A 26781-nucleotide genomic window follows, 5' to 3' on the forward strand; every position below is an offset into this window, starting at 1 on the left:
CGTAGAAAATCTCTGAAGCAGCAATGGCATCCCTTAGAGATGCCTCAGGACCTTGGATTTTACCGTTCAAAATTAACCTTGTCCCATGAAGTCTGCATCTGGGTTGGGAAATGAGGCAAAACAGCACAGCGAGCAGCTCAGCTGCAACCAAGACTTAAATAAACTGAGTTCTTGTGGGAAGGGCACCTCCTACTTCGAGGGGCAGCTCTGGGTAGCTTGGCCAGTCTTTGTTTGCAGGACATAATGCTCAAAAGCTTAAACACTGGACAAACTGCTAAAGTTACAGCTAAACAACATCATACCATTGATCTACTCGTGGCTAGAAAAAAGGAGAGAGGCGATCCAAAGTCCTTCAGGCTGTGAAAGGTCTCCATGAATTAGTGCTTATATGTGTGGCGGACCTAGTTGCCTCCTCCGTTGTGCAGTGCTCAAGGAATGTCTCTGAAGGTCTCAGTCTTGTTTCTTCTCCCTCACCCTCATTCTAAATTTGAAGCAGCATCCATCCGAGATACTCGTGAAGAGTTGGGAGCTTTTCTATGGTCAGGATGTGAAGTAGGAGCTCTGCATGGAGTAGAGTCGGTCAATGGGGTTGCCCACGCGGGCTTGGAGGAGGTTGGCTTCAGCCGTTGACAGCAGGCAGTCTCCGAGGTGGCTGATGCTGTCACTGTCCATATCGTGAAAAACTCCTTCTGAGTCTAGAAGAGGAAGGAAAAGGAAATGAGTGTGAAGGTGGCACGAGCGTGTCTCGTGGGGAGCTGCAGCACAGAAAAAGGGTGACAGCAAGGCTGAACCCCACACACAAGACCAGCTTTAGGCGTAACTCTTTCCTCCCTCACCCAAATATTTCACATTGGATGGAGGGAAGACCCCAGCCTCGCTCCCTGGCCCCTAGCAGAGCTCACTCTGAAGCTTTGGCCTCACCAAACTTCTGAGAAAGGCTCAGCACAAAGTCCAAGTCCCGTGGAGCGCTCACTGCTGCTGCCTTCGTCAGCAGTCACAGCGGAGTTGGCTTTTCATGACTTGGACTGCTACGCGCAGCTTTGATGCAGAGACAGGACAATCTCCCCACCACTCTCCTACCGTAGGGGTGCAGATGGTCTCCTGGGAGCTGGGGCGGCGTCAGCCCTTGTCTGTACAAGTCCGTGCTGTAGCCGTTCTGATCCAGGGGCAGCAGCTGCTGCTGGGGGATCCTGGGGTAGGGGACCATGAGCCCATCCAGGCCGTGAACGCTTGCGCCGTCTAAAGACACAACCGGTGGGATGGGTTGAAGCAAAGGGTGCACAGCGCGCAGTGGGGCAGAGCACTGTCACGATAACGTTACTCGTGTTGCTGCAGCAGTATTTGGTGGGCGAACTTTGGACCAGCACCACACGGTACTAGGCTTTGTGCCTACGTGCAACAGAAAAAACCCCGTCGTCTTCTCAAAAGAGGAGACACGTGCTGCGTCACGAGTACCCACGAGTCTTGCTCGACATTACCTAGTTACTCCAGCTTGTACGTACCAATTCAGTTACAACCTGCATGCTTTTTGCTAATCCCTTCCTGCGCACATTCTCTCTCAAAGCCATCCAAGTCAATCCCCTCCAGCCCAGCCTGCAGCCCCCAGAGCTGTCACCGTGCGCAGCGGCTCCTCACCTTCGCTGTCATCGTTGCTCTGCCTGCTGTTGCGACCGGTCCCTCTCCCGGTCCCTAAGCGAGGGTTGCCCAGCTGGTCTTGCTCCTGCTGTTGCTGCTGCTGCTGTTGTTGCCTGCGAGCAATCTTCTTCATCTGCAAGGAGATGGAGACCCGGATTTGAGGTTCTGACTGAGAGAGGAGGGGAGTAAGTTGCGTTTAACACAGCCGCCTGCCTTTCACAGAGACGGAGCACTGCCGTGATATAACCCTGCTCAGACTCCTCTGGGTGACTCTGCTGCAGTCAATGTTCTCTGCAGTCGTCCCTGCGTGAGAAACGGGGCTGACAGAAGAGGCTGTATGATCTTTGTGGGAGATGCCATTTGCAGTTTAAAAAACAAAGGACTTTGTTTTACTACAAAGTGAGGTTTTCAAAGCCACATATTTTCTGTTTGCACCCTTTAAATTCTGCAAAATTAGAAATGTTTCAACTTCTAGAAGAAAGAAGTGGGAGATCCTTCTAGTCTTTCTATAGTGAGGGGGAAAAAGCAAGTAGAAAAAGAGTACTCAAAAAAACCCCCAACGTGAAAAATGTTAAGCCCTGCAAACATCTATAATTCATAGATTTTTGTATTTCTTTTTAAGCTTTTGCTACTACTAGATACATGTTGTAGGACTAGGTGGACCTGTGGTTTGGTCCTGCATAGCTGTTCTTCTATTCTTCTAACCGTTTTTTCTTTTTCTAACCTATTCGACGTTTCCTTTTAATTGAACGAGCGTGTGTGATATCCCACAGGTATGCAGAACCCAGCTCTGGCACGGGAACCGTCACTCACCTTGGCTCTTTGGTTCTGGAACCAGACCTGTACCACCCGCACAGTCAAGCCCGTCTCAGCTGCCAGGGTCTCTCTCACCTGTCCCCAAAACGCAGAGAGCTGAATCAGAACTTAAGTTGCACTTAAACGGATCCAAGCCAGCAGTTGTACTGAGCGGCCTCCTTATACCTTTCTGCAAGGTTTTGAGGAAACCTCGAACGAGGCCTTGAACGCCCGACGCTGCTGGGTGGTAAGGATGGTGCGCGGGCGCTTGGAGCGCTTGTGGTCTTTGCTCTCCTCGCTGCCTTTGCCGTGCGAGTGGCTGCCGTCTTCGTCCTCGCTTTTCACTGCAACGGAAGATCAGTAGCGGTGATTCAGCAGAAAGTGGCCTTTCTGGGCCACCTCCCAGGGCAAGGATTCAGAGAAACTTGTCAGGAGTTTTGCTCCTTCCAAGGTGCAGAAGAAAGCCAGGAAAGCTCCTGGACTGAGCTGTGGCTCAGGGGAACACTGTCAGCTCGGAGACAGCGCTGATGGGCCAGCCTGGCCCTGTATCATCCATTCTGCAACGTCTCAGATCAGCCCATCCAAACCTCTCCACATCGGCCGAGTAGATCTCGGCAGCCTGGTACCCCCTTGGCTGCCTATCACCAAGGGGAAAAGATGCTACAACCTCCACCTACCTACACCTCCTCCCTCTGAAGCCTTCCCTGTAGTTAATGAGGGACCAGGCGGTACCTGCCCTCTACAAGGTTCACCCTGGTTCCCCACCCTCGGCACCGCTCCAGCCCCGGCCCCTCACCGGACTCAGTGGGTGCCGGGCTGATAGCGCTCAGCATCTCCTTCTCCTTCTCGTAGTCGCTGCGGCACAGCAGCTGTCCCTCTTTGAGCACAAACTCGTCTCCCCGCTGCAGGCGCCGCTCACACTCGCAGCAGTAGAAGCAATGAACGTGGTAGACGTTCTCCAGCACCCGCATGATGAGCTCGGAAGGGGCGATCGCCTTCAGGCAGCTGCTGCACTTGGTCTGGAACAGCCTGCAAAGAAGGTCCCGGCGGTTAGACACTTGGGCAGGGAAGCTCAGCCCTGGGTCGAGGCTCAGGAAGCCAAGGGAAGAAGGGGGCTGGATGTTTGGAGCTGTGCTAGCACATCCCAGCAAGAAGCGGACGTCCCAGCTGGGCTTTGGGGCTTGCTGACCTTCCGTAGCCCCAGGGAGGAACACGAACTTGCCTGGCCCAACACGACAGAGCTCTGTGTCCTCTCTGCCTCTCCAGGGCTGTTCACTGCCTGGCTTTGTTAGGTTGCTCCTAGTGAGAGGGCTTTATGGACCCCTCCAGCACTGTCCCCAGGGCCTGGAGGAGCCTTACGCAGGGAGTCCCATGGGGGAGGCTGTTTGTGCCCCACACCGTGTCCAGAGAGAGAAATAAACAACTGCCGAGCGCCCCACGTACAGAGCAGATGGTTCTGATGAAGTAATTTGGGATCTAAACAAATGTGAGCGGTGGTGGCTGCCGGCTGACAGCTTCTATTTAGCCACTTGACAAGAGAAAGTAATAAAATAGGGATTAATTAGGCTGTTGTTTAAACACACAGGATCTTCCCCACCAGCAGGGAACTCATAAACTGGGATTGAGAACAAGACTGGGTTAATCCTCCTGGCAAACTCTGTGGAGCAGGATGAAGAGGCTTACAGGGGTGGGCTCATCCCTTCCAAATACCACCATGGATTTGTGCTGTGCGGTGGCTTTCGGCTGAAGTGTCTGGGACATTCCAACTGGAATGGTGTGGGATTTCTCTCTCCTTTGTGCGAGTGTGTTTGCATGCATGTTCCTCTCTCCCTCCCTGTCTCTCTTTCTCTCCCCTCTTCCTCTTTGTCTTCCTGTAATTCACACTTGAAAAATAATAATCGAATTTGAGTTGAAAAAGCTGGCAGTAAAGAGCAGCCTTTTAACCACAACCTCTCACTGTCTTAACGAAGGAGCAAACTGGGACCGTGTTCCAGGCACAATCCCAGTCCGAATCTGGGCTGAGTCCAAATCCGTCCCTTTCCTAACACCAACATCCTTCTGTTACAGCAGAAGTGAAATAGTAAAAAGAATAAAAAAGACCCAACAATAGAGCCAGTCCGCGATCACGGCTATCTGGGATCAGTCAGGAACTTGTGACATATTACATTAAGTTATTAATGTTCCTGGACTTTAGGCCCAGACGGCAGATAGCGGTGATGTAGTCTGACCCTGCGTTCATTGCAACCCAGAGAATCTCGCCCAGGGATTCCCACCTCAAGCCTGTTGGCTGGTGGTGGACGTACAGCGAAGGCCAGCCAGTCGCAGTCCAGAGGCTCCACGTGAAGGAGGATCTGTCCGTATCCATTTGGAAGAGGTTCCAGAGGCTACCTAGCTCCTCATTCCTTATTTCCAATTTGAATCTTACTTTATTCCATGCCCAGCAACTAGACTTTGTCATGTCTTTATCTTCTTGAGAACGACTTATAAGTAGTTATGCCAATTGAGGTAATCAAACTATTCTTCTTTCCAGGTTTCTGTCGCTTATCCTTCAAACAACCGGTTTAAAAGCGAGTACTGACTTTTCTTTGCATCTGGGCTGGGAGAATTGCTGTCCCCAGAGAAAGATCTGCCTGGCTTCGCTATATGCTGTCGTGTAGCTGAATCTAGTGACGCAAATATAAGTTGACTTTGAGACAAGCTAGCCCCAAGCTCCCATCTGGTCTTACCATATCTTTCAGAGACAGGTTTACTCCTCTAACACACCCAGGCCAAGCTGGTTCCGCCCCAGAGCCCCAAATCCAGGGACAGACACATTAAGAACGTAGACCTGACAAACAGAAGCTTTACTTCAATATCCCGACCTGACTCCAAGTAAGGAACGGGATAGTTTAGGAAAACACTGATGGAAAACTCCCTGTCTTGTTTCACACTTGTGTTTTCTTAATTATTTTTATCCATATAGATACTGGAGCATTCCCTGGGTCCTTTTATATTTCTAGCCTCAGTGGTATCACTGGTTGCTTGAGGAAAACGTCCAGAATATTGCTTAGCCAAGGCAGGTAGAGGAAGGCTTTGAGCGTGATGTGCTTCTAACTGCGGGCAGGCTGATAGCGAGAGGGATGGAGCAGAACAAGGAAATGCGGAAACAGATGTCAGAGCTGGGAAAGGAGACCTGTTCACCTGCAAGGCACCGAGCCGATTCCTCCCGCTGCTGTTGGGACGAGGCAGTTAGCAAGCCTTATTTAAAGATGCTGTCATGTGCCAGATTTCCATGAAAAGGGCTTTTTTGCAGCTATCAGGTGAGGGAAGCGCCGTTACTGCAGCGTAACTCAATAATGCTTTTGGCATCGCGAGGCCCGCACCCTCCCATCTCCCAGCTAAGCCCCGAAAACAAATCCGCTCTGCTTTGTACTAATTGAAGAAAACATTCAGCAAGCAGCTCATAAACACGGTGTCAGCTCGCATTACACGAAATTAAAATTCTCAGCCCCTCCAACACCAGGAATTCCTAAAGAGGCTGGTTTTAATATTGCCTGAATCCGTTTAAGTCAAGGTAATATTGTTTGGGTTGCCATAGGAACAAAATACATCTCCGTTGCTGGCAGTGGGTTACAAGGAGGCTTGGGAGGCTGTGCCGCGGATGCGGCTACACGATGTCTAGAAGCGGCTGCCTGCAGAAACTGCGCTGAGGGACAGTCCGAAAAATAAGCGGGTTCCCAGGTTCATAATGAAAAGTGCATTTAGGAACAGCAGTGACACGAGCGAGATCTCTGCATGCTCCCAGAGGAGAGAAGAGCCTCAGCGGCAGCAGGACCGCTTCTGAGTGCCTGTAACTCACGACAGCTATATCCCACGTCTTTCGGAAGGACCCTTATGTCGCCTGAGCCTCATAGTCCATGTGCCTCCACTTGTATGTTGACCAAGTCTCCCCATGTCCTTACTTAACACCCTTGGTTCCTCCAAATCCCAGCTGAGTTGGATTTCTTTTTAAGATTTCCTTATGGGAGGTGTGTGAAGGCTATCAACTTTTTTTCCTGAGAATGTTCAGAAACCATCCAGAGGCAGGTGCGTTCACGCAGGTACATATCCCACGTCCTTCTTACCAGCTTGCCTCAAATTAATTACCTTTGCAAATGACAGAGGTTGATTTTCCTGCCAGGGGAGGGCTCGCCTTGATGGAAAAAGTGTCACTAGCAGGAAGGCAGATGGGCTTGTAAGTGGGAACGTCTTTGGGAATTGCAAAGGCGGCGGCTCTGGAGCAAGCGGAATGGTTACTCACAAGTCGGCATCATGAGAGAGGCTTGGGGCTACAGGGAGAGTTTTTGGCAGCCGGTTCTTCACACTGATGGACACTCGAGGCAAGAGAACCGGCGTTGCGGGCAGAAGAGCAGCCTGGCAGCTGCCCGATAGAGGGGAAGCACATCTGTACCGTTTGCCAACTCGGAGACAGCACGTGTCACCCAAGCAAGGATGAGGATACACGGTATCTTAAGAGAGCTTTGATGCTGGGCTGGAGGCCAAATTCTCTGGCTGCCCACACTTCTCCTGCCGGGAGGGATTTGAGGCCAGCTCTGGGGCCACACGGCTGGCCCATCTGCCGAAAAGGCTGAGCGCTGCCTGCCCGCAGGAGCACGGGCAGCAATGCCCCAAAAGTCCCAACGCTATTTCTCTATTTCTTTTTTACGCCTGGACACTACGGCAATGCCCAACATCGTCTTGAAGCTTGCTGAAATCTTGGTCCCAACAGCATCCTGTAGCAAGGAGTTACATCCTCCGTGAAAAACAATTCCTTTATTTGATACCCTCACCCTACCTACAGTTTCACTGTCTCTTTTTTACCATTAACAATTCACTTTTAATAACAAAACAGTTGGGGAGGGCCCAGCATGTAATTAATTTCCCGCCGAGAAGTTCAGTAAAGTTTCAAAGCGTGGAGCAGCGGGAAGGGGAATCGCAGCAAAGCGGCCACATGCATCTGTCCGGCTTTTGCGCGCAACTGAGGAGCTCTGAGATCTTTCTACATCTTTTCAGACATTTCATGGACTTCATTGATCAGACTTTAGCCCTGGTAAAACACCCCAACGCCTAACTCTCCCTTAATCCTTGCAGAGCACCCCTGTCGCAGCTCAGGGCACCGCTCTTGCCGCCGATGGCTCTGGAGGAGAAGCGGCAGCCCAGCTCCCAGCTCTCCAGATGGGGATGAGCTGAGCAGCAAGTTATTTGAGAACCTCTCTGACCTGCCGTGGCACAGAGAAGACGCTGACCCAGGCCTGGGAAGGGTAATTTGGGGCGCATACGATTGTCTCGATGGGATTAAAAGGTGTTAATGAAGCAAGGAATAAGCTGGGAGGCCTGTGCTTCATGAAACTAGCTTATTTAGTTAGGGTTTAGTCAAAATGAAGCAGTCCAGGCTTAAGCAAGGTCTGTTTACTTAACATTGAGCTGCAAAATCCATTGTAGCCGTCTGAAATATTGAAGTGGAACTTGCAAAGCCGCTTTCCAGATTTCGGGCTGGGGGCTAGGGGCGTGATGGGGAAGGGGACACACAAGGGAAACGAGGAGGCAGCGGCAGCACAATACGCTCTTTCATTTCCTACCGCAACAGCCATTTCCCCCAATTCAGCGATACGGAGTGGCACCAGGGGATTAAGGGGAAAAAATTTCCTTCTGCTTAATTTCTGACTTCTTCCAGCAAAGTCTGGGTCAGAGAGAGAAGGAGTCATGTGGGGGCAACAGTTACCTTTCCTCTCCCTTCCCTCCAAAGCTTTTTGTGGGTTACATGAATAGATTTACCCCCAGAAAGGAACTTTGTAATTGTGCAATTATGTAATGGTGCCTCTTGTCAGAAATGGCCAAGACTCAAACGTACTCAGACCTCCTCTAATGTGAGCACGTACACCAGAAAAGAAGTCTGTGGAAGTCAAAGCTTACCAAAGCCAAACTGCCTGCTGCATGCAAAGTTCTCCCCTGAGGAGCGGAAAAAACAAATTTAAAATAACAAGTGTTAGTCATCTCACTTAAATGTTTCACTGCAAGGCAGAAGGACGGGGTAGGAGTCCCAGAGCCACCCTTGTACTATTGCCGTTGCATCTTCAGTCGCACAGAGGGAATGACCCGACCTTCTCTATCCTGGAAGATAAGGATATCACTATCTATATCGCTGGAAATATAAGGATGAGGGCAGCACCACAGTTGGGTAGAACAGAAGGATTTTGGGACAGAGCATGCAGCAGAGAGATCTCCCCAGAGTTTTGCATCGAGCACCACGAGCAGCATTTAATGTAATTGCGCTTGGTTGTAAAAAGTAACCAAAAAACCTGCATCTCCGAAGTGTGGTCCTGCTTGACTGGGCCCTGTAAATGCCCTTGGCATCCGCCCAGAAGGTACGAGGTGTTACAAGCTCTGCTCCCAGGGCTTGATTCTGTTCGTGCCAGCGATGAAAACTGATGCTGAAAAAAACCCCCAACCGCTACCGCTGCCGAAAACCTAAACCACAAGCAAAACAGAAAAGCAAAACAACACCAAAGAGGTTCCCAAAGCCAGAGAGATTCATAAATATTAAAGTGACACGAGTGAAATGCTACTGAAAGATTTAATACTGTGCCGCTGCTCTGTCCCTCAAGGGGTTAAACCCCCCACTGCGAGGATATTACTGCCAGCACGGTGGCACTGAGCCATCACCATATAATCTGATGAACTCTTTTATTAAATTTCACAGGCCTGTCTTCTTTATTAAAATCTCCCAGAATTCATAGGGCGCCTGTCATATCACTGCTGAATGCTAACAAAAAATGTGGGTTGGTTGGGGTTTTTTTTTATTTCCCCCCCCCTCCACTTTTTTTCCCCGAGTACTACCAGGGAGGGATTGTGTTGCGGTGAGTGTCTCCGTCAGGTGAAGGAGAGGTGGGAGAGACGGTGCTACTGGCTCAAGTACAGTGGGAAAAGGGGGCTGTGTGCTTTTGCAAGCACGTCCCCCTCCCCGAACCCGTCCCCCTCCCCGAACCCGTCCCCCTCCGCACCCCACAGCTATTCCCTGCAGACAGAGCTCAGTGGCGGGGAAAACGGGTCCCCAAAATGAGTTTTACCTCTCTCTGTACCCGCAGGTGCTTTCTTTTCCGCAGAGGCGGCTCGCAGCGTGCAGCCCTTCCCAAACCCTGCTGTCCCCCGGGCAGGGGGCTTCTGCAATGATGGAAAGAGCACGGCAGGACCACACTTGCCAGGTATCGTGGCTCTTGACAGGAGCCAACATTAACCGCTGCTTCCGAGGAGGAAAATGAGCAGACTCCTTCCAAACACATCCAGAACAGAGGGATGACAGCAGTACGTGTACCTTGAGCGGTTCCCTCCTGCCCTTCACTTTGAGCTGCTAACACCCCATTTAACATCCAAGCTGCCTTGCACTCGCAGCCCTGCGAGAGCTCTCCTAAGCTGAAAATACTCTCTGTCGCTGGGGCAGTGCGGTGGAGGGGAATTCAACTCCTGCAATCACCCTCACCTCTGCAGAGCAGAGGCAAAAATGTTCCTGCTCTGCTTTAATCCCACATTAGGCTGTCTCTGAGCTGTAGGAAGGTGGGATTCAGCTGTTGAATCTCTACAGACCGGCACTGGGCTGGAACTAGGCTGCAGCTTTGGTTTTATGCTCTTTAGAGTATACTCTAAATGCTTTTTTTAATATTTCCAACAGGAGGCTGTGGGAGTCCTACCCTGAGCTGAGCGGGGACGGGCACAGCAGCCTGCGGGACGCGCAGAGCTACCGTGAGCAGGTGCAGCATTTATTTCTCTGCAGCCCGTGCAAAGTTCCCGCTGTCGTTCAGAAGCTCTTGTGGGGTCCTGCACTTGGTGCTTTTTAAATTATATTCTGCAAGCTGTCAGGAACAAGAGAGCAAAGCCTCTTGCTAGTGCAGGATGGAGGAGGTGGGTCCTGCCCCAAGCCAGCCACCTTGGCCTGCCTGCCCAGAGAACGGCATTGCCCTCTTCTTTTTGAAATGATTTTCTCTTCCGAGTGCAGGGAGCTGGTGTAGTGCCTTGGCAAGCTGCCCCACTTTCGGACTCAAGCTGGCTCTTAGTCTGCACTGAGCTCTTAGGAAGCTCCAATCTCTCGTTTGAAAAAAAAATGGGAACTGCATCTCCGTGGGGATTCCACCTCTTGGGAAGAGACAAAGTTTCTGGTCCTGTATCACCGAGACAGCACCTTTCCGCTGTCCCCTGAGAAGGGAACCATCAGCTCCTTTCTCTCTCCTCTTGTTTTCCCCCTCTCCGCTCAACAAGGCGCAAACCAAAAACTCGCTCCGGGTCCACGAGTTTAAAGTTAGGAGTTATCAATTCATATTGATTTTGTCCTGCCTTATTGCAGGGCTCCGGGAAGCCTCCGCATCTCCATTAGTATGCCTGGCAGGAGAAGGGTTCCTTCGCTTAGTAGCTAGGGGTGATATTACCGATCCAGATAGTATCCAAACTCAATATCCTGTTTCTCCTTTTCTCATTTCCTGTTTGCAGGTCTGAATGCTGGCGTTGTCACAGCGAGAGGGGGGAAGGCAGGGAAAAAGAGAGACAGCAGGACAGTGTGTGCACGGGAGAGGGAGGGCTGGCGGTGGGGGTATTAATGGGGGAAGCGAGGGGGAGGGAGGTAGAAGGGCTGCAGACACTTTTATTACAGATTTAATAATGACAAAAGAACATCATTAAACATTCATTAGAATTATTTAATTAAATTTTACTTTGGAGGGGGGAAAAAAAAAAGAGATTAGATATGATGTAAAAAGCAATATTGATTGAGAAAAGAACAAGCTTGGGAGATGTGATTTAAATTAAACTCTGCGCTCTCTCCCTCTTCTCTCCGCTTTAAAACGAGGAAGGGGGCGTGTGGTGGCACAGGGGACGATTCAGCAGCACGCAGCAGTAACAGGGCACCGTGGCTGGGCAGGGCTGCCGCCTGCCACCAGGAGTGACATTTAGCTCCATCCCGTCCTAACCTGACGACTGGAGCCAACTTTCCTGGCAAAATGCCTCCGGTACCCTCCGAAGGGTTTCAGAGCTCTGCGCCCTGGGGCTGAGTTGGGCAGGTGACAAGCTGGAGAGAGACATTTGGCAATGAGAAACTGTAGTCCCTGTCCGTGCCCTGCTAGACTTTCTGGATAGCTCTGGGCACATCCTCTCTGTGCCGTGGTTCCCGTTGTGGATTAGGAATAACAGAGCATCCTCACTGCAAGGGCTGAGAGTAAGTTCTCCTTTAAAGTCCTTTAAAGCAGGACTCATTTTAGAAAGAATTAAAATGCTCGTACAAAATAGCCGTGGCGCAAGAGATGGCCAGGACAATATTTCAGCAAAAAAACTAAGCCTGTGTTAAGGATTGAGAAGAGAAAAGGTACGCTTCTGCTAACAGCGACCTTACGGAAAAAAATTGAATGTAAAGTTGCCTTAATGGGTGATCTGCTACAGAGAGCCCGCCAAGCTAACGCAGTCAGCTTCTGAATCCCTCTGTGTGGATGCTCTTAAGGCAGATACCAGTTAAACATAACCCGGATTTCAAAAACCTAAAGAGATTTTTTAAACGGCGAAAGCTGTTAAGCTGTCACTTAATGGGAACCCACCTGTTTAACTCAAGAAACTGGCTGACTTCACAGTGCGGGAGATCTCCATGTACAGACCAGCCTGACTGGTGATGGAGGAGGTGGGAATAAAGAGAAGGGAAGTTAAAAGTTGTGAGAAGAAAGAAAAGAAGGGAAGAAAAAAGCAAGCCAAAGCCTCAGGGACCAGGTCACAAACTGCAGCGTAGACTCTCCTAGTCCACAAAGCCACTGGCACGTTGTACGCCAGCGGACTGTGATCCAAAAGTAGCGTGGTAGCTTTACCGCGCTTCCCGGACTAACTGGGATTATTGGTTTAAGCCCGAGTCTAGATTAACGAGGCAGCTTCCATTTTGGCAGTGGCCTAGCAAAGGCTGCATGGTCGTGCACAAGCTCGTTAAACGGGTGCAGTGCTGCGTGGCTCCTCATTTCTCTGCTTAAACTGTGGCCCTAAATTTACCGTAGCACTGACGGTGAATTACACTGCTTTTTGGGATTAATGTAACCAATTGAAAAGCATATTGTTAATTTAACTTGTGCATCTTTTTTTTTACAGGCCGAGCTTCTTTCTAGCTTCACCTTTCTCCTGGCACCAGCAAAACCACATCCAGGAATCAGGAAGGGGATTTGGGACGCTGCTTCTCCGCGCAAGGCTGACCGGCTCCGATATTACCGTGGCTGTATCGGCAAGACCCCAATAATGGAAAAAAACTGCGTGAGCAGTCAAAGATGTGTGAAGCTGCCACCAAGATAGTTAGGATAAACTGTAATTAACCACATTTAAGCTTAATTGCATTAAGGGGGAGGGGGAAGTGAAAGCTGAAAGCAGATTATGGATCTGGCTTATAATTCAATTTGTGCAACAGCTAGGAAAGAAGGGACCGCATTCTCCAGCAGCGTGTTAGCAACGCAGGAGGCGTGGAGCTACTAGGACTCTAGAGACGATCGGTGAGCAGAAAGAGCAGAGGGAAAGAGAGGGAGGATTGGGAAGCAGAAGGTAGGAAAATACCTTGGGAGAAACAAGGGAGAAAGAGCAACTTAAGCCCTCGCAGACGACTGGGAGGACAGGTTGGAGGAGCTCATTTTCTGGGTACTGTGTGACACCAACACCGCTCGTTCGACATTGCCAGCTGTCACCCTTGTTTCTTTAGCGTCTGGTTTCACACAGAGTTCTCAAAGAAGGAAATAGAGGATGAAGAAACCGAGTGATGGATTTTAAGTGCTCCACTTGCAGTGTTAGACAAGTTTCGAAATAAAAGAAATGTGATAATACAGGGATGGTAGCACCTCTGTGTTTCATAAATCACTTTCCCTTAAATCCTTGCAATCAGTCAGTCACACCAGCCATGGGCTCTCCACGTTAGTGCAAACTCTTTGCTGAGACCGAGTGCCTGTAAATACTTTCTAGTGGATCCTCTCTAAACCACTGCTGATTCTAAGAGGGAAGAACAGGGTCTGGGCTCCCCTTGCCATGCTCCAGCAATCTCCTAGTCTGGGAGAAAACCGGCTCCTTAAAGCATTAACAGTTCAGGGCTCCCCTTTGCCTGTCAGGATGCTCGTGCTGCATGGGAACAGCTCCTGCCCACCTGCCTGCCTGCCTGCCTGCTGTTTCCAGCGCTGCAGCCCCTGGCACTGCTGGAAGCTGGCTCTCAGGAGTTTATTTCTGGCACCTTTGCCTTCGCGGCTGCCCTCTGGTGGTCCCTGGTTCTGGACTGAGAGAGATGCTGCGTCCAGAAGCAGGAGCATGGTACAGCCTCCAACCTTTCAGCGCCTTCAAAACCATAAGTCTGCGTCCCAGAGCGCTTCCTGGTGTGCTGCTTTAGATGCTGGCGCTGGGAAAGTCGACGGAGCGGCGCGTCGGCTTTCCTGCAAACGAGCTGCAGTGCTCGGTGCCTGCAGGTAACATCCAGACCCCGCTGCTGCAAGGGGCAAGCGGTACTCCAGGCACTGAGAGGGAAACGGAGGTGCTGGGATGCGAATAGCATCAGCACCCAGAGCTCTAACCCTGCTCCTTGCCTGCCAGCCCAGCCTCGCAGCAATCACTGCTCCTCGCCCAGACACCAGTTCTCTCAGGGTAGGAACCCACAAGCCCAGCTGGAGTTGTGCTGGGTCTAAACCAAATTAATCTTGGGGAAATACTGCCAGCCACGCTGTCAGAACACAGCCAGGTACTATGTCCAGTGCAAACCCTCGCCCTTACAGCCACCGCTGCCCTGAGCGAAACTTCCCTCCTCCTTCCCCAGCCCAGCGAACCGTGCCCAGCCCTAGAGCTAGCCCGGGGAGCTCTGCAAGCAAGACCGCACGGGCAGGTAGAGCTGTCGCACGTCTATCAGCGCCCCGTTAATAAGCTCAGCCCCGAAGAGCAGGCTGTCGAACCCTGTGCCGCTCTGAGACTGCTCGCCCGCCGGACCACGTCCACCTCCCCGAGCCCAGCTGCCAGGTGGGAGCATCCCCGATAGCCGCTTCGTGCCCGTAAAGTCACCTGCAGCCTGAAAGGGATAAGAAACGTCTTTCACTGGAAGCGCCGAGGATCCAAAACATTTACAACCACTCGATTGTTAAGGTACATCTGTGTCCTCTGGCTGGGGGGAGACACTACCTGGAATTACGGTGGTTTACTTCGATATCTCAGGCTTTTGGGGTTCATATTTTCCTTTTCCTCATCAGAAGAGAAAACAAATTATTTCTACAGGCAGGCGTAGCTGATATTAGACTACGGTCACAAGGCTCCAGGAGCTGGGTGGTTAAGAAAACTCTGCCCAGTAATAGTCCGAAAGTTGGTGACATGGGCTCCAGGAGAGACTCAAAGCCATGGGACACAAAACATGGAAGGAAAAAAACAGCCCAAAAGAAAAAGAGTTATCTATCAAAGTAAATTACATTTAATTAAACTAGGAAAATAATGTGCCGCGCACAAAAAAAAGTTCTTCCTCCTCCCTGTATTCCCCCCGTTAGAAAAACAATCCAACAGCGATGGGGAACAGACAGCACGTGGTGGCTGGTTTCTTAATCGCGCTCAAGGCGCATCTGCATATTTCTTTCATTTCGCAGTGATTATAGAGTTAGTGTTTAATTTCCTGGGCCCTGTGAACAAACCAATGCAAGGGAACAGTGAGAACTGGGATAGGAATAGCTTTGTGTAATTAACGTCATTAATCATCAGACGGGCTTCGCTCTCAGTGGGAGACGGGGCTCAACCGCCCACCCGACGAGGAAGGAGGAAATATTTGGGATGGAGAAAAAGGCACGAGGTTTTGCGACTGGGTTGTTCGCCGAAGCTTTGGGCAACGGGTCCTGCTCCACGGCAGCGGTCACGCCGTGTCCGACAGAGATGTAAAGCTGCAAACACACCGGGGCTGTCCTAAAAACGGGACACCGGGCTCCTGCCCAGGTTCAAGCCGCCCCAATTTCTGCGCTACTGAAGTCCCACTGGTCCTCACCAGTGGAGCAGTGATGGCTGCAGTGACCTCCCCAGTTTGGAGGAGCAAAGTATCTCAAGATACCAGCTGCGGATGCTCCTCGGAGGACCAGCAATAAGCACAACTCGCCCTGCTCATGGCTGCTATCAAAAGGCATCCGGACTCGGTCCCGTCACCCAGCCCAGAGGAGCTGGAAGGAGTTGCAGTTCCTTCCCACCTCCTTCGTCCCCTCGTCTCCCGTTGTGCTACTTGTGGAGGTACCCGCAGGGTCTGTTAGCTGGGCACGCGGGCTCCATTCATCACTGCCTTGTCAAGGGTGCTCATTATCTCATTTATTTGCTCACTTCTCAGAGCGCTGTCACTTTTCATTACCTCCCTCCAGCCTGATGGAGAGGGAGGGCCAGGAGAAGACATGACTTGGGGGGGGGAACCCCATTGCTCAGCAAACGGAGAAGCTGCCCGTGGCCGAGCGGGGCAGGAGGGACGGATCCCTGCCTGCTGCCCTCAGAGCAAGAGGACTGGGATGCCCGGCGCAGTCAGGAGCAGCGGCGCTTGGTAAAGCAAGGCTGGACGGGCAACAGAAAGCCCCCTTTTAAGAGCAGTAGCTATCATCAGCTCTTGCAATCCGTCACGTTTTGGCACTGTTTTGTCCTCGAGTCCCTGTTTTGGGGTTATAAATACATCTCGAGCACCATTTTTTAATGTCCTCATGCCTAGGAAGCGCTGTGATAATTTCTGAGCTGACTATAACTAAAAGTCCCAAGTGCAGCAAGGGGGAAGGAGAAGCTTTTATACATAAAAGCCCCCCAAAATCCCACCATGAGAAAAAAAAACCAACAAATCCTTCTGGTTTCAACACCAGTTTCATCATTTGTAGGGCCTGACTCCTGCTCCTGGAATGCAAAGGGGTTTGCACACAGCGCCTGGGCTCGCTCTTGTCCAACTCCTGTCCCGGCTTCTCCTACCCAGGAGATCTTTGCTCGGAGGGGAGCCTTCCCACATGCTTTTAAACATTAACCAGCTCGCTCAGAAGAGTTGCCAAGGTGCTCGGTCTGGGTCAGTCCCCGATATTGAGGCAGGGAGGGTCACTGCCTCGCTCCCTGCCTCTTCGGCGGGGAGGAGCAGGGCTGCTGGCTACTCCTTGGCTGCACCGCGCTGCTTCTCTGGATGCACAAGAGACTTTCGGTCCCCTCTACCCTCCCTCCACATCCCAGCCGTCGCCTGAGCCCACGTCTTTAACCTGCTTACTCCACCCGATGAAAAAAGTCAGCTCCTATTTCCCATTTCTCAGGTGACTCCGTTTGTACCACAGCGCTCGCCTCTCTGCTGGGCTTTTCCTCATCTGCACAGCCCAGAAAAATTGGCCAAAGCGGTTAAAGGCCCCAAAAGGATGACGCTGGATGTCACTCCAGGGTACCAAAATACCAATTTGGCAGCCGTGCACCAAACACTCTGGTCTCGGAGCCCAAGTTTCCCATCTCTGCTCTCTGAACATCCCTGCTCGACACGCAGGGGTAGCTGAGGTTATCTGTGGTGGGTTTCGAAAGGCAAATAAGCTGCTCTCGGTTCCGAACGATCTCCCTAAACCTTGGCCACCCTTTCAGGGGCTTTCAAAACCCTCATGGCTAGGCACATTATCTCGACTTCAAGTGCAGCGCCAGGTTCGGCACACCTCACCCGGCAAGGATGAGAATAGCTCCGAGAGGACCCCAAAATGGACGCAGGCAGAGCCGATGGCTGAGATGTGCTGGTCAACCCTTCCTCAACCCTCTCGCCTCTACAACCGGATGGAGAAACCACAGCGATTCAGGCAAAGACCGGAGGAGACCGTGAGGGCACTCGGAGGACTCGGGCTGTGCTCAGCTGTGCCGGTCACGTGCCGGCAGCCGCTCGGCAATGGAGAAGCTGCAAGTCAGGTTCGAGCCGAGTTCACCCCGTATCTCTACAGAGGACGAGCAAATCATCTCCACATGGGCAAAAGGAGAGTGTGGAGGAGAGGGGGAAGGCTGCCAGTGCAAGGCTGCGGTTCAGATCCCTCTTGACAGCTCCCCGGCAGCCCCCACATCGCCTGTCATTCCACAAAACAAACTTCAAAGTAAACAAGGCGCCCAGGACCCGGCCGTTGCAGCCACTCTATCATCGTTCAGGAGTATTTTTCCTTCCTCCCCCCGCCCCCCCTCCCCTTTCTCCTGAGCCATCGCATTTACACGAGCTGCCCGGAGCTGGATTTACAGGGCAGGTGCCTGAGCAAAGCGCAGGAGAGCTGGCTGGGCCCCAGGCAAAAGGGGAAGAGGAGAGTTTCACAAAAGCCTTCAGATTGTGGTTTTATATGATAGGGACTGCAGAACAACATCCATCTTCAGGCTTAACATTTCATCTCTAGATCAACAGTCCGTTCCTTCCCCCACGTTCAGCTGCAGCTGCTGGCTTATCTCTCCATTAAAGCATTTTCCTCTTATTGCGCAGTTTCACATGAGAAGGAATAAATGCCAGATGGGTCTCCCCTCCAGGTCACCACACTGCAAGCCCCGGTCCACGCCGCAGCCCAGGGCGACACTGGATTCTGCAGTCTGGGATTCATCGCTGGCCAAAAACAAGAACTTTGGAAAGTCAAGGCCAAGAATGAATACTCTGGGGGACGAGATTTCCAAACAGGAGGACTGAGAGTTGGCCTCCCTGGAAATTCCCATGCTGGAAGCACAAAGGTGCTGAGCGGAGACGCCTTCAAAAGTGCCTGAAGCACCAACTTTCAAAAGCATTTAAGGAGCTGGAGAGCCTAAGGGGTGTTTTTGAAACCGGCTGAGATACTTTGGAGCACAGAAGCGGGATGGAGCAGACGGTGCCAGGGGTCTGCAGCCCTGCAGCTGCAGCTGGATGCAGCACGGTGCTAGGAAAAACAGCGTGGCCACGCTATCCTGCCCAAAAATCAAGAGCAAAAAAGCCATGTTGGAGGCTGAGGTCTCTCCACGTGGAAATGCCATCACTGGCCTCGGGTCAGGGACCCAACTGCCTGGAGGAGGAGACGACGCTCCTTACAGACCCCTTTTCCAAACGCGTTTTTATCTGGTTACCCTTAACCACAGTGGTCAAACCCACTCCAGCGCCTGCCTCCTGTCTACCTGCACTGCAGCCAAAGCCAAGACCTTACGGAGGTCCAGCTCCTTCGCTTCAAAGCATCCCGGGACCCTCACCCTTTGCCGGGACAGCGTGGGTGCCGCCGTGCTCGCGTCCTTTCTTTCCACGTCAAGCTGTGGCTCTGCCTGCCCAGCTCCTTGTCCCTGCCTCTCCCAGCCACTCTGGGGAAGCGGGCAAGCCCTGGTATTTTTATTACCGTTCCCATCGCTGCCAAGCGCTTGCGTCAGTGGCCAGGAGGAGGCTGCGCTCTCCTTTATGAAGCGCAGGGAAGATAAGATTGGACCGTTAAGTCTTTAGAGGACGCTGCCAAACTTCAGGGAATTGATGGAGCGTCTTCCCGGCGTCCTTGGATGTCTGTGTGTCACCAGCTCTTCCCAGCGGCACCAGCCGCCGGAGGGCACAACCAGACACGGGCTTGGAGGTCACAACCAGACACGGGCTTGGAGGTCACAACCAGACACGGGTTTTCCAGGCAGCAGCACTGTCCGTCCCCCCCTAATATTTCAGTGGAAGTCTTGGGACGGGAGAGATGAGCTGGGAGGGAGCGTGTGGAAGCAGTTTGTGTTGCACCCACAGAAGATGCTTATTCGGCAGAGGAGGAGAACCGAGGAAGCATCACTGTCAGCACGAGCCACCAACTGAGCCCGGTCCATCTCCTCGGTGCCTGGTGCCGCGGCATTCACGGCACTGCCAGCAGCTGTGGTGACAAGGAGCGATGTCAGGGAGCTGCTGAGCTCTGAGGAGCTCCCTGTCCCAGGGAGGGAGAAGCTCACAGCGTTTTCCGATGTATCTGAAGTTTGCCGGAGTGTCACCGTGGTTATTTAGCTCTCTTGCCAGAGAGAAAAGGCAAGGCAGCAGCCTTCGAGCCATCCCCTGCCTTCGAGCCATCCCCTGCCTTCGAGCCATCCCCTGCCTTTGAGCCGTCCCCTGCCTTCGAGCCGTCCCCTGCCTTCGAGCCATCCCTGCCTTCGAGCCATCCCCTGCCTTCGAGCCATCCCCTGCCTTCGAACCATCCCCTGCCTTCGAACCATCCCCTGCCTTCGAGCCGTCCCCTGCCTTCGAACCATCCCCTGCCTTCGAGCCATCCCCTGCCCTGCTGCAAGGCGGATGGAGCCAGCAGCCAGCATGGAAGCGCCTCCGTTTTTTACAGCCATGATCAAAATGCTCCGTGATAACCTCCGGCAGGATCGACCCTGCCCTGGCTCCGTGGAGCGGTGCCCCTTGGTTGGTGCATCCAGACAGGAGGCTGCGCTGCTGGCTCATCGTTCAAAGTCCTGCTCGGAGGAGCAGATCCTGCACTCCCTTCAGGCTCTTCCAGCTTATCTCTTGTTCCGGAGATGCTGAAGGAAAGGGGGTGGCCAGCGGCCGGGCTCTCCCCGCTCCGCCTCAGAGCTGTCAGGGTCAGGGATCAGCCTTAGGGGAAACGAGTGGCTGCTTGTGCCACATCACCCCCCCCCCCCCCCCCCCCAAAAAAATGCCGTCTGGGGCTCGCGGTGGCTGCCAGGGGAAGGCAGAATTGGGGACACGAGGCTGTCCTTAGAGGGCAGCCCCTTTCCCTGTCCTCCCGGACTCATTTCCAGCGGCTGCTCTGCTGCAAAATGCTTCCAGGCTGCAAAAACGGGGGTGCACAAAGAGGCTCCCTGGGCTTCCCGCTGCCCCTTGGAAAAGGACCTCACCAGCGTTCGAAGGAAAGCAAAGGGTGAAGGCTCCAGTTTTCAACTGGAGGGGGTCAGAGTGAAGGGGAAGGGATTCGCCTGTGGCCGCAGAGCCAGCCAGTGGCAGAGGGAGGAGATTTTCCATCCCGCGTTCACCTCCCGACGGTGTGAGAAATGCTAACAGAAGCACCTGAGCTGCTTTGTTAATAAAAGTGCTTTTATGACCACTAAAGGCAAAAAAGCCTTCACTGCTTTAGTGCCGGCGCAGGGTGCGACCACGCCGGCAGCTAAGGTGCTGCCGAAATTCAGGGATGCGTCTCCAGCACTGCGGGAGATGCTGCTCTTTGAGGTTTGCAGGCAAGGCTGAGTTTGGGATAAATCTAAAAACCTGATTTTTCCGAGGATTTCACCCACAGCAACGGCTATATTTTATCAAATCACGCAGCCCAGAGCAGAGCCCAGCGACACGCAGGGCGCCTGCTTCCCCAGCTGTCCTACGGCCCCTCCAGGTACCTGCCACGCTTTCATTTTAGGGATGTCGCCTTCCATCTCGCACCACCACAACCCGGCTTTCCACTTACAAAATGCCTTCAGCCCCTCCAGCTCCGCGGCCCACTTCCCTCCGCTCAGCTCTGCCTGGATTCACTAATGCTCAAACACCTCATCCTCTGATCCACAATTAAAATTATACAGCAAGCAGAGGAGCGTGACAGCCCTGTCTTCTCCTGGAAGCCCTAGCAAGGTGTTCAAAAGCAAATGAAGTTGGACTAGATGATCATTGTAGGTCCCTTCCAACAGAAATTATTCTATTCTATTCTATTCTATTCTATTCTATTCTTTTTATATTTTTCTTTTCTATTCTATTTCTATTCTATTTTTATTCTATCCTTTTTCTATTTCTTTTCTTTTCTGTTCTGTTCTATTTCTCTTCTCTCCTCCTCTCCTCTCCTCTCCTCTCCTCTCCTCTCCTCTCCTCTCCTCTCCTCTCCTCTCCTCTCCTCTCCTCTCCTCTCCTCTCCCCTCTCCTCTCCTCTCTTCCCTTCCCTTCCCTTCCCTTCCCTTCCCTTCCTTCCCTTCCCTTCCCTTCCCTTCCTTCCCTTCCCTTCCCTTCCCTTCCCTTCCCTTCCCTTCCCTTCCCTTCTCTTCTCTTCTCTTCCCTTCCCTTCCCTTCCCTTCCCTTCCCTTCTCTCTTCTCTTCTCTTCTCTTCTCTTCTCTTCTCTTCTCTTCTCTTCTCTTCTCTTCTCTTCTCTTCTCTTCTCTTCTCTTCTCTTCTCTTCTCTTCTCTTCTCTTCTCTTCTCTTCTCTTCTCTTCTCTTCTCTTCCTTCCCTTCCCTTCCCTTCCCTTCCCTTCCCTTCCCTTCCCTTCCCTTCCCTTCCCTTCTCTCTTCTCCTCTCTTCTCTTCTCTTCTCTTCTCTTCTCTTCTCTTTCTCTTCTCTTCTCTTCTCTCTCTCTTCTCTTCTCTTCTCTTCTCTTCTCTTCTCTTCTCTTCTCTTCTCTTCTCTTCTCTTCTCTTCCCTTCCCTTCCCTTCCCTTCCCTTCCCTTCCCTTCCCTTCCTTCCCTTCCCTTCCCTTCCCTTCCCTTCCCTTCCCTTCCCTTCCCTTCCCTCCTCTCCTCTCCTCTCCTCTCCTCTCCTCTCCTCTCCTCTCCTCTCCTCTCCTCTCCTCTCCTCTCCTCTCTTCCATTCCATTCCATTCCATTCCATTCCATTCCATTCCATTCTAAATATTCGGTGGTGTCGACCCTCCCGAAGGCACAGGATTGCCACCACGAGCAGAGCAGAGCCCAGCACCCCGGCCACCGCGAAGACAGGCACAGCCACGTGGCGTAACCGCTGCGGTGGGCTCCCTCGCACCGGAGAGGGGACGCCCCGCTGCGAGAGCACGCAGGGCTTGCCAGCAGCTCCCAGCGTCACCGTTCGGGGACGGCGGGCCCGCTCCTGTCCTCCTCTGATCGGTTCTTTGCCCCATGAGCAGGACCTTCGCTGCAAAAGCAAAGCTCCTCGGGTTCAATCTGCTGGCCCGTGTGTCCCAGAAGGACAAGGCGTGGAGTGCTGTCATCTCCTGGGCAGCCTTGGACATCCCGCATTTCTTGAAAAAGCATCCCAACAGCCAAGAGCTCATCCCTTCTGCCCCTTCAGCCAACAGCTCATCCCTTCTGCCTCTTCATCCCGGCCACGTCACCACGTTAAATCAAAGCTAAACACTTCTGTTTAAACACTTTGGACAGCACCCCTTTGCAGGACGCCTCTGTGGTCCTCATCATCTCACCCCGTCCTCGCCAGCCTACGTGACACCGACACCACGATGCCCTTTCCCAACCCACCCTTCCGGAACCCCACCTCCCGACTGAACCCACCCTGCCTCCAACACAGTCACAACCGAACCGAGAGGGAAGGAAAAATGGGAGAAAACGGGAGAGCACTTACTTCTCGTAGTCGTGTTTGCAGTAGAGCTGCCGGTTGCGACAGTAGCAGGTCCCGGAGAGCGGCTGCAGGCAGACGGCGCATTTCACGCAGCCTTCGTGCCAGGAGCGCTCGTTGACTCGCAGGAGGAACCGGTCGGAGATGGGGGTGTCGCAGCCGGCGCACACCTCCCGCATCTTGGAGTCTGAACCTGGGCAGCAGGGAAAAGACGGCGTGAGAAGGAGTTTTCCTTTGCTGGGGGCGGGGGGGGGATCATGTCCTGCAGTAATAGTGTCTGCCTTTTGGGGGGGGGGGATGCTTAGCCTCACGTAACTCCTTGCAATCATCTACTGTTGGGTTTTGCTTTGTTTTTTTTTTTTAAAGCCACATGGCGTTAGTGCAGGAGAGGGAGAAGGGCGGCTCGGCCTGGCGTTTTTTGTCACAACCTCGAAAATAAATGTCAAAGTCGGCTTTGCGAAAGCAGCAGGTTCTGGGTTTCTCTGCAGGTGGTAAATTCCTGGCGAACCCCAAGCCCACGGCTCTGGCACTGTATAAATGGCAGAGGACGTGGCGAACACACGGTTGGGAACCAGAGAGCAAATATATATGTGCGTCTCAACAGGAGGCTGTGGGTGCTGAGCTTGTTGGAAACCTTTGTCCAGGTCAGAGGACAGACCTGTGTCTGAATTTCGTCCAGTTTCACCCCAGATTTGGTGCTAAGAGCTGCTTAAAGAGGCTCCGGAGCTTTGGGATTTTTTTTTTTTCCCTCCTCAGTGTTATCAACATGTAAATCTATGGCTGCTCTTCAAAGGCTTCGTCACGATAACTTCAAGGTAAAGGAGTTGAGTAATAAATACACTATATCTGGTGCGCTGGGTCTGGGTTGCAGGCTGAGCCAGGCAGCAGCACCCTCTCCGATGGCCACAACCTCCACCCTGCCAAGCTCCTTGGCTTTTACGAGCACTTATCTCTGTCCTCTCCAGCTTCTTCACGCTTTTCTCCTCCTGTAAGCTGGTAGATCCTGGGCTAACGCCTGCTCAAGCCTCCTCGAAGGCTTGGAGGGATGATGGCATCCCATGGATGAAGCTTATGGCTGTTTTAAAAGGCAGGGAGCTTCCAAGGGCAAGCAAGGTCTTCTGCTGCACCTTGGAGGAACAAGGGGTTGAGGGACTCGGATGCTTGGAGAACACTAAGCCCAGCTCTAATTTGGGCACCGTCCCAGGGCAAGGAGTCAAAGCCAACAAGTAGCGGTGGCAAATGGCAGGAGACACGTGCCGGTGGAGAGAGCCGTGCGCCTCTGCGCAAGGCTGGGAGACACAGAGGAGCCCTGACCCAGCAGCATCTCCAGCAAAAGGGGATTTTCTGCTTCTCCAGGAACACGCAGAGACCTTCCCAGCCCTGCCGATCTTCTCTCCCAGGCTCTGGGAAGCGACCTGACCACACTCCTCCGCCGATCATCCCGGCCAGGACCCTGACTCAAGCCCATCAGCAACTTGCTTTCTGGCTCCTTGGACTCAGCAGGCTCAAATTGGTGGTAGGAGGATGGATGAGTGGAGCACGGAGCAGGCAGGACTGCCACGGTGGAGGCAAAATGCAGGCAGTCAGAAAGTATCCGCGAGCAGGAAGCTTTCTGAACACTTTTTCTGTCCAATTTTAGCTACAGACGCTTTCCCAAAGTCCTGACATCGTTTGAAACCACGGCAAACGCTCTCTGCCTTGAAGGGCGCCGCTATCGTTACAACCGACGCAGGAGGGGCTGAGTGCGGGGAGCAAATTTGGCTAATTTGGGCTTTCTATGCACCCGAAAATGGGGGTGTCTGGTGCGAACGCAGCTTCTGCCCCACTTCATTGCGGTGCTTGGGGTTGGGTCCTGCATCTCCAGCATCCCAGCCGGCATCGGAGCCAGCTGAGCCTGCAGACACGTGCCCGGGCAATGCCGGACGTTGCGGCAAGCCGAGTCCTTTGCAGCTCCCAGGCTCGGCACGGGTCGTTATTTAATTGCTGGGACCTGGAAATGGGGTGGCAGCATCAGCCGGAGGGGACCAGACCCTGAGAGCCCTCCTGCAGATCGGGATCCAGCAGGTCAGGAGTGGAAATGAGGATTTCAGCCCAAGAAGAGGTAAAATGAACGTCTGCCATGCTGCTGGTGGTGCCGGAGCAGCAGCACAAGAGCTGTGACGGTGCGGCTCTGTAATGCCAGGAGGGCAGCGTGGACGGCCAAGGCAACAAGCAACCACGTCCCAGGGGCTGCGGGCACGTGCAGAGGTTCTCCGTGGATATTTATCCCACGTCGAGCCTCCGCTTCTCACTTTTTCCTCCGTTATTAACTTCCAGAGTCAAATATTTTCACCCTTCTTGACTTTGACCCCACAGGCTGCGTGTCACCACGGGACCAGCCAAACCTCCGGTGGGTTAGAGGCATCTGGGACTAAAAATCCCCAACTCCTCTTTAATTTAGGGGGAAAAAGCAGGGAATAATCTGATAGCAAATTAGTCTGAGAGCAGATAGTTAAATCGCCAGGGAGCTCCGGGAATGTGGGATCAGTCTAAAAGGGAGAGACACAAAACTTCAGCCCCGGGGATGTCTGTCCCTCCCTCTCACTCGGTGAGCAGGCAGGAGGATGCCAGGGATTCGGGGTGGTGGGAGGCAGCAGAATCCTGCCTGCTGCCTGCCCGTGTCGTGGCTCGGGATGCACGGGCAGGGCCCGGAGCAGAGGTTACGGCCCGGCAATAAGTCACACTTGAGTCTCGCTCAGCACAAGGCCACGACCACGGTGATGCCGTAACACAACGGGAGACGAGCGAGCAATCCCGAGCTCCAGGGAGAGGAGGGGATGTGAAAAATCCTGGGAAAACTGTCGGCTTGCCTGAATCCCCCCTGCAGCCAGCCCAGGAGAAAGAGGCAAAACTGAAAGTAAAGCAGATTCTGCCTTACGCTGCCCTGAAAACATCAGGCTTATAAAAACGCAACAGTTTGGACCCGCAAATACGTTAACGAAGAGCGATCCCGACCCACCATGTTGTGGCTGGCTGAGAAAGGGAAAAGGGACAACGAGGGGGACGCGACCCGGCGAGCCCAGCATCACACGGAGGGGAGGCAGCTCGGGCGCCTCATCCCAGTTATTATCCCAAATTAACCCCCCCGTATCCAGGCCCTCCCACGGCACGCAAACTCCCCACCGGGTCTCGGGGGCAGATATCCTCGCTGTGCTTTAAAATTCGGGTCAGCGAAGCCAGCTATCGCCCGCGGCTGGGATGGTCGAGGGCCACGCGATCGCAGCCTGGCCCTGCACGGGATGCTCCCTAAAATCAGCGAAGGACGGGGATAAACTGAGGCTCCGAAGGGGTTTGTCTTCTCCAGGAGGTTGGGACAGGCAAGGGATGGATGCTTGCGGTGTCCCTGTCCCTTCCGGGCTCCGTGCCTTGTGCCTTGCTACATGCCGGTGCTGTCTGCCGTTAAGGACAACCTCAGCCCACGGAGCCGCGGCTGCTTTGGGGTTGCAAGATGGCATTTTGCAGCGTGCCAACATCTCGCCGTGGCTTTCGCTGCCTCAAAATCAGCAAAGGCTGAGCGAGGGGGGTGCTCCCTCTCCCCCGGTCACCCCGACAATCTGGGGGGGGAAGGAATTTCCTTCCCGAGCGGGGAATAAACGCCGCAGAGAAGCGGGGAAATGCCGCTGACGGCAGATGGGATCATACGGTTGGGGGAAAACGGGCAGCGCAGGCAGGGCCGGCTGGTCCCGCTGCAACTTGCGGACACGCCAAGACCCCCGCAGCGGCCCGGGGAGGATGAGGATGGGGCAGGCAGGCACGGATGCTGCCTGAGCAGCCCGGGCTGGGGCGGGGGGGGCTGAGGGTCTCCCCGGTCCCCGGTCCCTGGTCGGTGGCACCCGCTTTCGGTCTCTCCGGCACTCACCGAAGCCCAGGACCGGCGTTGCCTGCTGCAGGCAGGACGGAGCCTCTTCCGTCTTCATGCCGGCGGCCAGCGCGGGGTCTGCGGGCGGAGAGGAACGGTAAGGACCGGGACCGGTCACCCCCCCGCTGGCTCGGGGCTGCTCGGTGCCTCCCGGTCGTTTTCCGCGTCCCGAAGCTCCGGTTAACGAACGGCAACGAAATCACGGCAACGTCGGTGTCCACCCGCCCCGCTCCCCCCGGTCCCGTTGGGGCTAAGA

The 26781-nt window shown here is 53.4% G+C and overlaps 1 protein-coding gene and 1 long non-coding RNA gene across 2 annotated transcripts; one reads left to right on the plus strand and one right to left on the minus strand.

Moving 5' to 3' along the window:
- Positions 1–356: 356 nt before the first annotated feature.
- LOC127028722 (LIM homeobox transcription factor 1-alpha-like) lies at positions 357–26583 on the minus strand. The gene is made up of 8 exons (XM_050914423.1): positions 26526–26583; positions 22634–22820; positions 3227–3459; positions 2617–2774; positions 2449–2526; positions 1636–1768; positions 1081–1239; positions 357–695 (listed from the first exon to the last, which is right to left on the minus strand). Exons 1-8 carry the CDS (start codon positions 26581–26583, stop codon positions 541–543), a joined length of 1161 nt encoding a protein of 386 aa, XP_050770380.1. The 3' UTR covers positions 357–540.
- On the plus strand, positions 7401–12957 carry LOC127028723 (uncharacterized). The gene is made up of 4 exons (XR_007768047.1): positions 7401–7709; positions 9534–9650; positions 10115–10193; positions 12553–12957. It is a non-coding gene; the product is annotated as an uncharacterized LOC127028723 (long non-coding RNA).
- Positions 26584–26781: the final 198 nt, after the last annotated feature.

The sequence above is a fragment of the Gymnogyps californianus genome, unplaced genomic scaffold, assembly GCF_018139145.2.
Source record: "Gymnogyps californianus isolate 813 unplaced genomic scaffold, ASM1813914v2 HiC_scaffold_40, whole genome shotgun sequence".
NCBI classification, from domain to species: Eukaryota; Metazoa; Chordata; class Aves; order Accipitriformes; family Cathartidae; genus Gymnogyps; species Gymnogyps californianus.

Coding starts and splice junctions, on each gene's coding strand:
- LOC127028722 (XM_050914423.1), bottom strand. CDS start 26,583: ATGAAGACGGAAGAGGCTCCGTCCTGCCTGCAGCAGGCAACGCCGGTC. Junction 2,527..2,616: donor CCTCAAAACCTTGCAGAAAG/GTATAAGGAGGC, acceptor TTTTGGGGACAG/GTGAGAGAGACCCTGGCAGC. Junction 696..1,080: donor AGACCATCTGCACCCCTACG/GTAGGAGAGTGG, acceptor TTCCTCTTCTAG/ACTCAGAAGGAGTTTTTCAC.